At 36.7% G+C, this 12633-nt stretch overlaps 1 protein-coding gene across 1 annotated transcript; it reads left to right on the plus strand.

Annotated features, from left to right (window-relative positions):
* Positions 1–5621: 5621 nt before the first annotated feature.
* Positions 5622–8648, plus strand: LOC134037774 (uncharacterized). Its single transcript, XM_062483286.1, has 4 exons — positions 5622–6543; positions 6882–6981; positions 7264–7368; positions 7592–8648. The coding sequence occupies exons 1-4, from the start codon at positions 6536–6538 to the stop codon at positions 8054–8056; spliced, it is 678 nt and encodes a 225-aa protein (XP_062339270.1). The 5' UTR covers positions 5622–6535; the 3' UTR covers positions 8057–8648.
* The last annotated feature ends 3985 nt before the right edge of the window (positions 8649–12633 follow it).

Raw genomic sequence — 12633 nt, forward strand, 5'->3', positions numbered from 1 at the left:
ACTAAAGGTTGTAATTGTAAAGAAAATCCAGGCAGTGGCTAATGGCTAATGGTGAAAACGTGGAGGAAGTGCATTTTGCTCTGTCCTGAGACAAAGGAGAGTCCAGGAAGTTGAATTTGCAACTATGGCAACGACATTGGCTAACAAACTGACAGACCGACAGGCGGGTACAGGCTAGTAAAGGAATTGCAGCTTGATATTTGAGATCCAGGATGAGTAACCGCATGACGCATGCGCAGATGGAAATTTAGAAATTGACTAAGACGAAAATTTAGAGAAATAGATAAATTTGGAGCGAATTTTACATATTAATTTGGTTATTTTTGAAATATGTTGGGTGATGAGTATTTTGAGACATTTGCTAACAAGGTTTTTGTTTGTTTGAGGACATTTTAAATGAGTTTCAGAAATTCTGAGGAAAGGTGGGGGCTACAAAAAAAAGGTCCCGTTACGTTGAGTCTTACAAAGGTGATCCCAGTGGGTATAATTCTGCATAATTATGTGAGTATTAATGGTGAAAGATGTGTCCGTTTAGATGAATTCGAAGTTTGGTGGTTTACGAATGTATGATTAACATTTGTTCTAATTACTAGCCAAACAGGGAGGTAGAAGCCTTTCAGACCAGAACTTGTATTTACGAGCGGAAAATCTGTGGTGTGTGATGGTATCCATAAAAATGCAGAAATTAGACCCCTGGTTCATAAATTAGTTCTAATTGGATTGGAAAAGTTATACTTTAGCAAAATTAAGTGAATAGATGGTAAACGCCAACCATCTGTGTTGTTTAAAAGAAAAAAGGTTGAGAGTTTTTGCTTTGTTCCAGAGCGCGCTGTTTGATTCGAGTTTGAAATGCGCGCTTGTTTATTTGAGTTGATTCACTAACAAAGAGTAATTGAGATAGCTGGTAAATATAGGAATATTCAAAGGTGTATACATTACATGCTTTGATAAGACTTTTGAGGAGTTAAAGAATAAGGTTTTGTTTTACGGGTTTATGTTAAATTGTGAATTTAAAGGTTTAAAAAGAAAAAGGGAGAGTTTATATTTTCTTTTGTCTTAAGGGCATTGTTTGATTGGTGTGATTGCGAGTCGTAGCGTAATTCTAGCATGAATTACTTATTCTAAGAGCAGTTTTAAGTGTGCGAACATGGATTTAATGAAACAAGAGAACGTTTTGTGGATGTGAAGAGATGATTGGTTTAAACACTTTGATGTTCTGAAAAGGGAACTATGCATATGCTTTGAAGAGGTATATGGGCAAACGTTTTAAATCAGAATACTAAAATCTAGAGGTTTTTAAGAGTTTTGATAAAGGTATTAGATGCAATGTGGTTATGAAATGAGAAAGAGAAAATAATTGCAATGTACTTTTGTTTGGAGTTTGACTGTAATTTGATTTTAAGTTTTCTTTGAGAGTTTTATCAGGGTATGGTACAATGTTTTGGGATAAACAGTTAGGCTGTGATGAGGTTGTTTCATCATGCTATTGGTTCATAAAGAGGGTTATTATAACTTTGGTTTTGAAATAATTTGGGAAGACTCATTAAGTCTGATAAATTGTGGTTATGATGGTTTGTGCTAAGTAGCTTGTTCTGGACTGCAGCCAAAGCAAGTTATGAAGTTCTACCTATCTAACCTATATAGAAATATAGATGGGGTATAAGTTTGGCTAATGGTTACATTAAGAATATTTTATGGTATGTTTCATTTTGGAATCATACAGACTAAATTCTGGTTTAGGGTAGTGATGCTAGTTTTCTACATGTCTTGGAAAAAGAGAGATTTGATTTGGTGAATTTAAATACAGAAAAAATTAAAAGGGAATCTGAAATATAAAGGTATTCATTTGAACTGTTCCTGAAGGTTTTTTTTTTTTAGAAAAGATAATAAGAGACTAAAAGATGGGGTAATTTGGTTGTTTTCTAAAATAGTTTTATTTTATACAAATTGGTTCAAAAGTTGTTTGCTTCAGTGTAAGCTTGTTAATTCATAAAAGGGAAAAGAGTTAAAATATTTACTGATAGCTAAATACATCATTGGTGTTACATATGATTTTGGGAAAGGTATGGAAACAGGAAGTTTCTTATTTTCACTTATAGAACAACTTGCTGTATGCAAATGTGGAATTCACTCTAACAATGATGATTATTCCACAGGGAAAATGCTAGTGCTGATACTAGCTGGAGCAGTTTCTAGATTGCCTGCATGCATTGATCAACTAACTAGAATATGTTTTTTGTTGATATGTTTACAGGAAGTGATGGGATGATGTTGCTATGTCCGGATGAGCCTAACTTGACAAATTTGGGCTTACAGGACTCTTTTGAGGAAAATTGTTGTGTGAACTTGATACAACATTTGTTACAGATTCTTTAAGGGAAGCGCAGGCTTCTTAGAGAGGAAGAGGTGACGTTTAGGAATTTGTGACTGACTGATGACTGACTGATCCAAACAGAGAGTGACTATGGGGGTTTTATGGTTTTATGAATTTAGCTTCAGTAGTTTGGATTTGTGATGGGACTGTGAGGGTTTGATATGATATTGCTGAGTTGAAAAGTATTGGACTGTATTTAACCCAGAGTGAGAATTTTGGGTAACACTTTATTTGAAGGGGTGTGAATAAGAGTGACATGACACTGTCATGTCACTGTCATAACCATGACATGACACATGAAAGGATGTTCATGAATGTTTATGAATGTTGTCATTAGGTGTCATTCGGTAAATTATGTCATTTCTTATGCAAGGTTGACATTTTTTCTGATGTCTTTGTTATGACAACTTGACATTAACTGAGACAAAATAACCTGTCAATGTCTTTGTCATGACAACTTGACATTAACTGAGACAAAATAACCTGTCACTGTCTTTGTTATGACAACTTGACATTGACTGAGACAAAATAGCCTAATTATCAAACTTGAATAAAATAATTTAGCTTTATTTGAGGTGTTGTCTTGCTGTTGCCTCTCCAGTGCACCTGTTGTCACTTTAATTTGCACCAAAACAGGTGACAATTGATTCACAATTGCTTATGCTTCCTAACTGGACAGATTGATATCCCTGAAGTTTAAATGACAATATTAATCAATTATGTTTTAGAGCAGTGTATTTAGCTTTATGTGTTAGCATTAAATACTACTGTCATATGGGGTTGGTTTTGACAATGGGGTTGGTTTTGACACGCTGTCATGAGACCATTATAATTGTGTCATGAATATTTTCCTTGACCTCAACTACAGTGGTAACATTTTCACTCGTCATAAAGATGTCATTAAGTGTTAATACACTGTCATATGCTTTTATAATAGTGTCAAGCATATTTTCATTGACCACAACTACAGTGGTAACATTTTCACTCGTCATAAAGATGTCATTAAGTGTTATTACACTGTCATATGCTTTCATAACAGCGTCATGAATATTTTCCTTGACCTCAACTACAGTGGTAACATTTTCACTCGTCATAAAGATGTCATTAAGTGTTATTACACTGTCATATGCTTTCATAACAGTGTCAAGAATATTTTCCTTGACCGCAACTACAGTGGTAACCTTTTCATTCGTCATAAAGATGTCATTAAGTGTTATTACACTGTCATATACTTTTATAACAGCGTCATGAATATTTTCCTTGACCGCAACTACAGTGGTAACATTTTCACTCGTCATAAAGATGTCATTAAGTGTTATTACACTGTCATATGCTTTCATAACAGTGTCAAGAATATTTTCCTTGACCGCAACTACAGTGGTAACCTTTTCATTCGTCATAAAGATGTCATTAAGTGTTATTACACTGTCATATACTTTTATAACAGCGTCATGAATATTTTCCTTGACCGCAACTACAGTGGTAACATTTTCACTCGTCATAAAGATGTCATTAAGTGTTATTACACTGTCATATGCTTTCATAACAGTGTCAAGAATATTTTCCTTGACCGCAACTACAGTGGTAACCTTTTCATTCGTCATAAAGATGTCATTAAGTGTTATTACACTGTCATATGCTTTCATAAGTGTCAAGAATATTTTCCTTGACCTCAACTACAGTGGTAACATTTTCATTCGTCATAAAGAAGTCATTAAATTAGTCAAATGCTGTCATAAAAGTGGCATTAAGTCTGTCAAATGCTTTAAAATCCAAGAGATTACCTTTATTGCAATAAACTTTTCGCACAATATAAAAGGACCAGCAAAAATAGAATGTGGGCCATTATGGCTAGCAAACCGGTAACAAATTTAAGCAAACTAACTTGCTTTCCTCAAACAGGGTTCTAATATTGTCCTAACGTACTTTTTGAACATAATATTTTTTAACATTTATCATTTAGCAGACACTTTTAGATGTATTCATTAACCCTAACAACAAAAAAAGCACACAAAAAAAGGAGGACCATGTTCTATCAAAGGTTCTTAAGTGTACTTGTACATTATTGGAAGCAGTTTTCCACTTTTCTTTTTTGCTGTGATCGTTTCAGCCATCTCTTCTGTCACAGCCCTCCTGCAGCGCTCTGCAAACTCTGAGATCTTCTCACTATTTTCGTCTCCAGGGAGCAGGGTCTCGAAGATGTCCGGAAATGTGATGGCTAGTTCAGCAATTATAGCTGTTCTTGCAATGGTGTTGCGGTCAACGTTTATTTTGGCAAAGGCATTTTTCATGGATCCAAATTTACCGAATCTCTTCAGGGCATTCTTGTACCGGCGGATGACTCCATCCGTTGTGGTCACTTAAAATAAATATATTTAGTCAGCATCTATTTTCAAACATGTATTGTGGATTTGGCACTCAATACATAGTAGCAAGAAACAATGTGATTATAAAGACAATCAAAGCCTGTACGTACTTCTTGAACGGCTGTGTGAATCTTTGTGTTTCTTTGACTTCTTGGTCTTTTTTTTTGTCTTCTGAGGATGATGAGGAGCTTAAGTCTGAGGAGGGGGCAGGAGACGTTGAAGTTGAAGATGAGGAAGGAAACTGAGCAGTCTTTTTAGAGCCTGTGAGAAGGGGTGGGGTGAAGCACACAGGTGTATAAGTAAACAAAGCTCAAAAACCTCAATTTAAGCTTTTTTTATGTAGGCACACTCTATATTTATTTATTTAGCTAGTTGCTGGTTTTAAATTTCAAGTTTTGCTGGATAGTACTGTAACACAAAATTACTTACATAATTTCCTCTGGGAAACTTTCGCCCGCTTGTTTTTGCCTGGTCGAACAGAGACATCTTCATGTGGCTGGTCCTCTTCTTGTGGCTGGTTCTCTTCCTGTGGCTGGTTCTCTTCCTGTGGCTGGTCCCTGTTCACCTTCTCCACTTCATTCTCGTCTTCATTTTCCTTCACTTTTTTTCCCTCCACCCTCCCACCACGAGGTCGTTTATTGAAACGAGTTTCCATCTAGGTAGCAAGAGTTGTACAAAGTAAAGAACACAAGCATTATGTAATGTCAGCTCCATTAGTAAACTCACAGTTCCTCAGGTAACTTTGGCTAACCTAGCTGTTTAAAATGAGCTCGCTAGAAGAAACAATTATGCAGAACTAGGTTACTAGCTAACGTTAGCCTGATGCCCGTTGATAAGGCCTACAGAGTTAGCTTAGCTAGCTAGCCTAGCTAACACCAGTTAACTTTACCTAGAACGAGAAAAATCTAACGGTATGTCAATGGTAAGTTCGCAAAGAGAATCCAAGTGTTTACCAATGTTTACCTTACCTCAAAAATCTATAACTTTTGCCAACTTCGTGCGTTTATATCTTCGACGACCTGCTTCAATTAGTGTTAGTCTGGTGGCACAATGATGCTCTGTGTCGACGTTGCCGTTGGTAAGGTAAAGAGCGACGAGGGAGAGTCATATGACGTATTTTCCTGTCAAACGGATACCTAGACAAAAAATTTGGGCGCGACATTCAAGGAAATCCGGATCAGAGACAAATAGGTTTTTGGTTTCGAAATTACTGTTTCAATGGCAGGGTTATTCCAAGCACTTAAAAAAAATATAAGGCATTCTGATACAAAGAGGAACAAAAGAAAAATTGTTAAATGGATGCAGAAATGGGGCATACTGAAGAGGAGGATGAAGTGTGCAAAATGTAATCAAAGCATGCATTTGGTGAAATGCAATCGCAACGATGGGTTGCGGTGGTAAGTTAAGCATGTCTATAATTTACGTTAGCTTGCTAGATTTACAGGTAGCCTACTTATTGTAATCAAAAGTATAACGTAATCAAAAGTATAATAATAATAATTATTATTTATTTTTTACTAATGCTGCCTACTTGTGTAACTCAAAATGCTAGTTGATTATGGAGCCTGAAAGTCTGAAATTGGCATTATGCTAGGCCTACTGTATAATGTGGACAGTAACGACACGACCGTATGTTCTAGAAAATATATTTGATCTTTGTATATTTGATATTTAACATAATTGAACCTTCTTTTCCCTCAGGGTCTGTAAGCGTCACAAAAGTTATCCACTGTCTGTGCGCAATGGCTCAATATTCACCAAGTCTCACACCCCTTTGGCGAAATGGCTTGAGTTCATGCTCAGGTACAGTATTCATTTTAGTTTTATTTCGTAAATGATTTAGCTGTGTGAGTTATTCATGTGTAAGTATGTTACACTATGTTCCACTTCCACCTCTAATGTATTAGCACTAAATATATAGTTCCTATAAAATAACCCCTCATATAAGTCTGATGACACCTAAAGTAGACTAATTGATAATTCAATTTTGAAGTGGCTACCTACTTTGGTTTAGCATAATACTGTGTGCTTGTAGTTTCATGTCAACCCAGTTCAATGACAGGCGATTACATCATTGCAACAACAATACAAATTAAGAATGACTACAATTAGGATTAATTATTGCTTTTTCTTTTTTTCAGGTTTGCACAAGGTTTGCAGTTGAAGCAGCTTGACATGATCTCTGAGGGGATAGCAGCAAGCTCCAAGACACTGACAAGAATGACTAAAGTACTCAGAAAGGTTGTTGCAATACTGTAATTATCTAGGTTAAAAATATATGTCAATGTTTGATAAGTCACATCCCACTGTAGACAATTGAATACAACATTGCTACACACTTATTTAGTACACTCAGTGACACATGCAATGCTTATGCATTGATGGTTAGTGCGTGTAAACACGTATAAACGCATGTAACGCACTAACACACTTTATTCCTAAATATTTGTATACATGATACATTTATCAAATTCAATACTAAATCAAAAGTCAACTTACTGTTGTTTTATGTCTACATTGAAGGTGTGTGTTGCTGCCCTCAAGCGAATGAAAAAGAGAGGAATGAGAATTGGTGGTCGTCATCGATTTGTTGTCATCGACGAGAGCAAATTTGCCCACAAACGAAAGGTATACTTGTGTGCAGCTGTTCTATAACCTTACTTAACATTTATATACTTTGCTAATTTTAGGAGAAACATTCAGATGTCCGTTATTTCCTTTTGTCCACACTCTTTCACGCGTTAATTAATATACATAATACTGTAAACCGCAGTGCAAGTGGAAAGGATACCACATGTTAAAACATTTATACAGCCCAACCCTTATTAAAGTATATTTATTTACTTTTCAGTACCATCGTGGCCGATGTGGCAACACTTGGCGCCGTGAACGCCAGTGGGTCTTCGGGATGCTGGAGGTTGATGGTCCTTCCAGAAGACCCATTCTGAGACTCGTCAGGGACCGCTCAAGGCAAACCCTTACAGGCCACATCCGACGACACATCAGGCCCAGAACACCCATCCTCACAGATGAATGGCATGCCTATAAGGGGCAGCTTTCCCAGTACGGATTTAGCCAATATTCTGTCTGCCATAAAAGGAACTTTGTTGACCCTGACACAGGTGCTCACACTCAGCATATTGAGCGTGCGTGGCAGAAATACAAACTGGAAATATGGCGTCATAGAGGTAATCGCACTCCGGAGTCACTGAAGATTCACCTTAAAATGATAGAGTGGCACCACTGGTTAGGGACACACCATCATAATGGTGTCTTGGGCAGACTTTTCCATGACGTGAAAAAACAAGTCGGGTAAGCGTAGGCCTAGAGGTTCTGTTTGAGTTGTTGGGTTTGGTTTTAGTTTGCTTAAATTTGGTAATTATGTTTGCCAGCCATTCTGGCATGGCCCACATTCTATTATTTTTTTATCGGTAATGTAGCTTCAGCATACCTGAAGCCAGCATGTATGTTTAAATGTATATTGATTTCTGGACATCTTTGAGACCCTGCTCGCTGGAGACAAAAAAAGTGAGAAGATCTCTGCGTTTGCAGAGCGCTGCAGGAGGGCTGTAACAAGAGATGGCTGAAATGATCACAACAAAAAAGAAAAGTGGAAAACTGCTTCCAATAATGTACAAGTACACTTAAAAACCTTTGATAGAACATGGTCCTCCTGTTTTTGTGTGCTTTTTTGTTGTTAGGGTTAATGAATACATGTAAAAGTGTCTGCTAAATGATAAGTGTTGTTAAAAAATATTACGTACAAAAAGTAAGTTAGGACAATATTGGAACCCTGTTTGAGGAAAGCAGGTTAGTTTGCTTAAATTTGTTACCGGTACAATCTATTTGTTCTGGTCCTTTTATATTGTGCAAAAAGTTTATTGCATTAAAGGAAATCTCTTGTATTTAAAAGCATTTGACAGACTTAATGCCACCTTTATGACAGCATTTGACTAATTTAATGACTTCTTTATGACGAATGAAAATGTTACCACTGTAGTTGAGGTCAAGGAAAATATTCTTGACACTGTTATAAAAGCATATGACAGTGTAATAACACTTAATGACATCTTTATGACGAGTGAAAATGTTACCACTGTAGTTGAGGTCAAGGAAAATATTCATGACGCTGTTATAAAAGTATATGACAGTGTAATAACACTTAATGACATCTTTATGACGAATGAAAAGGTTACCACTGTAGTTGCGGTCAAGGAAAATATTCTTGACACTGTTATAAAAGCATATGACAGTGTAATAACACTTAATGACATCTTTATGACGAGTGAAAATGTTACCACTGTAGTTGCGGTCAAGGAAAATATTCTTGACACTGTTATGAAAGCATATGACAGTGTAATAACACTTAATGACATCTTTATGACGAGTGAAAATGTTACCACTGTAGTTGCGGTCAAGGAAAATATTCATGACGCTGTTATGAAAGCATATGACAGTGTAATAACACTTAATGACATCTTTATGACGAGTGAAAATGTTACCACTGTAGTTGCGGTCAAGGAAAATATTCATGACGCTGTTATAAAAGTATAGAAAGTGTAATAACACTTAATGACATCTTTATGACGAATGAAAAGGTTACCACTGTAGTTGCGGTCAAGGAAAATATTCTTGACACTGTTATGAAAGCATATGACAGTGTAATAACACTTAATGACATCTTTATGACGAGTGAAAATGTTACCACTGTAGTTGTGGTCAATGAAAATATGCTTGACACTATTATAAAAGCATATGACAGTGTATTAACACTTAATGACATCTTTATGACGAGTGAAAATGTTACCACTGTAGTTGAGGTCAAGGAAAATATTCATGACACAATTATAATGGTCTCATGACAGCGTGTCAAAACCAACCCCATTGTCAAAACCAACCCCATATGACAGTAGTATTTAATGCTAACACATAAAGCTAAATACACTGCTCTAAAACATGTATGGAACACGTAATCACCACAATATTACATTGTCATTTAAACTTCAGGGATATCAATCTGTCCAGTTAGGAAGCATAAGCAATTGTGAATCAATTGTCACCTGTTTTGGTGCAAATTAAAGTGACAACAGGTGCACTGGAGAGGCAACAGCACGACAACACCTCAAATAAAGCTAAATTATTTTATTCAAGTTTGATAATTAGGCTATTTTGTCTCAGTCAATGTCAAGTTGTCATAACAAAGACTGACAGGTTATTTTGTCTCAGTTAATGTCAAGTTGTCATGACAAAGACATTGACAGGTTATTTTGTCTCAGTTAATGTCAAGTTGTCATAACAAAGACATTGACAGGTTATTTTGTCTCAGTTAATGTCAAGTTGTCATAACAAAGACATCAGAAACAATGTCAACCTTGCATAAGAAATGACATAATTTACCGAATGACACCTAATGACAACATTCATAAACATTCATGAACATCCTTTCATGTGTCATGTCATGGTTATGACAGTGTCATGTCACTCTTATTCACACCCCTTCAAATAAAGTGTTACCGAATTTTGTTTGAGTGTATTTGATAAGAATTACAGAATACAGCGGACAGATGGAGAAAGGAATGGTGGAATGGAGATTCAAACTTGGACTAATCCACAAGAAAATGCGTTTTGGAAAAAGGAAGGATATGAGAATAAAAATGGAGGTTGTATGGTCTGCATAAAACATTTATCTTGAGATTTTGCTAAGTTAACACATGGAAAGATCATGCCTCTACAGTTTGTGTGATATCAAGAATCTATTATTTTAGCATACAAGAGGATTTGTAATGGATGCATAGTCATTTTGTTAATACTTCATATGTGGGACAAGTATTATGAGAAAAGGAGTTTAAACACGATAAACTTCACAGTTAAGGTTAGAGAAACTATTTGAGTATTGATAGATGGATTTTGTAGAGTTCAATTTTTGGAGAAGTGATACTGTTTTAATGATTGTTGATGGTTGTTGGATGGGAAGAAGTTTTAGACTTCTCAGGGGCTCAGTGGTCAAGTTTTGTTGATTTAGATTATTCTTCGATGAGATTTTTCTTTGAGGATATGTAATGATAATGGGTCACACTTGTTTATGGAAGTTATTTTGGTGTTGATAGGATTCAACATTGTGTTAATCACTTCGGTTGAATGAGAGAACAGAACTTTGAAGACTAAGTCAGACGACAAGAAGTCAGTTACCTTTAACTGACCTCTGTGAGAATGTGCTTGTTTATCACTGTGCAACCTTTTGGAGTCTACTTTGTGTGAGATTCACAGGCAGGTGAAGGAGGCTATTCCTATGACTGGACCGCTGCATGATTTGATACCAGATGACTGGATCGTGGTGAAGGACCTGAAACGCCTGGTAAAACCCAAGGTGGACGGGGCCATACCAGATTCTCCTGACGACTAATCCAGCGGTTAAGATCGAGGGGAGAGCAACGTGGATACACGCTAACCATTGTGAGCGTGCACCTTGTCTGAAGACGGAAGCAGAGGATACGCGTTCTGCGTAGTACCAAGGAAATTTCCGAGCTGTACGCAAAGTGCAGTGTCGTTGAAAGTTGCCCTGAGCAATTTGATCGTCGTTTGAAATTGGTTCGACTCGACTACACTGACTGAAAGAAGTTTGCCTACAGCCAACTGAAGATGGTCACGGATGGCTACGGATGCACAATCATGGCATCCGTTCCAACAACCTGGACTTTGTGGTATACGGGGTACAATGGGTTTTGTCTTGGGAATGGCATTTCTTATTGTGTTTCCAAGGTTCTAATGATATTATGATGACAAATGTAATGACTTCAATTGTTTCACCAGTAATGATGCAGCTGTTAAAAAGAGATGTGCCTATGAAGTTTAAAGTTAGAAATCAGGTAGCTGCAGGATTAGAATGATGTTTTTGCGTACGGCTAGCAAAATGTGGATTGTATTAATTATACATATTATAATCAGAAACGTTTTATTAATTACATGGTGGATACGATTTCTGGGTTAGAGAACAAGGGCTAAGACTTTTTCAATTCAGATGGTGAACTATAGTCCTTTAGAGGATTCTGACTGGGTTCCAACATTTAAGGATGAAGAGGCTTTTGTGAGTGATATGTAATTCTCTTGTTAGGGTTCCTCCGTCAGGAGGACCCTATTGTGTTTGTTGGTATTATTAGGTTCCTCCGGTAGGAGGGAACCTATTGTTATTGTTGGTATTCTTATTATTATTTTTCTTCTCCTTGCGCCCCAATATCTCAAAAAGTCCCTGGTCTAAAATTTTCTCATTTGGCACATTGATACTACATCCAAGTGGGTACCCCCACACCAAATATGGGCCACATCGGACCATAGGGGGCGCCACAGGCCACGCCCAAATGTCCGATTTTCAAAGTGATGGCATTTCCACCCCATTGCTCCAATTCTTCTGAAACTTGGTGTGCATGCCTCATTTTTCATGAGGAACAAAAAAGCCTCAAGGACCCATAAGGTCCGCCATGATGGATTTTCCTGTACTGTGATAATCTGGGAAAACCTTCAAAATTCCTCTTCTCTTGAACCAAAGGTGAAATTGACTTGAAATTTGGTACAGATAGGTATCATTGACATATTTAAAAACGTTACTTAAGGCAATTGAATCAAGTACAAAATGGCTGAAATGGGTGTATTTATGTAAATGTCCACATTGCCTCAATATGTTTGTGTCACTAAATCAAATGTATTTTTGAAGGATGGTTCAAACCTAATAAGCTTTAAGGTGACATGCCTCTGAAGTACCATGCAAAGTTTCACCTTGATATGTCAAAATATGACTGAATTACAGCTGTTTGAACTTGGACCAAATCTGACAATGCTCGCCATTGGAGAAACAGCTTTTTTTAATTATCCAGTTATTGAACTTTGTGTATTCCATGC

This window comes from Osmerus eperlanus, chromosome 17, assembly GCF_963692335.1.
Source record: "Osmerus eperlanus chromosome 17, fOsmEpe2.1, whole genome shotgun sequence".
NCBI lineage: Eukaryota > Metazoa > Chordata > Actinopteri > Osmeriformes > Osmeridae > Osmerus > Osmerus eperlanus.

Bases quoted from the DNA above. Each gene is read 5' to 3' on its own strand.
- LOC134037774 (XM_062483286.1), top strand. The intron at 6,982-7,263 runs GTTGTTGCAATA...TCTACATTGAAG, and splicing joins TGACTAAAGTACTCAGAAAG to GTGTGTGTTGCTGCCCTCAA. The intron at 7,369-7,591 runs GTATACTTGTGT...TTTACTTTTCAG, and splicing joins AATTTGCCCACAAACGAAAG to TACCATCGTGGCCGATGTGG.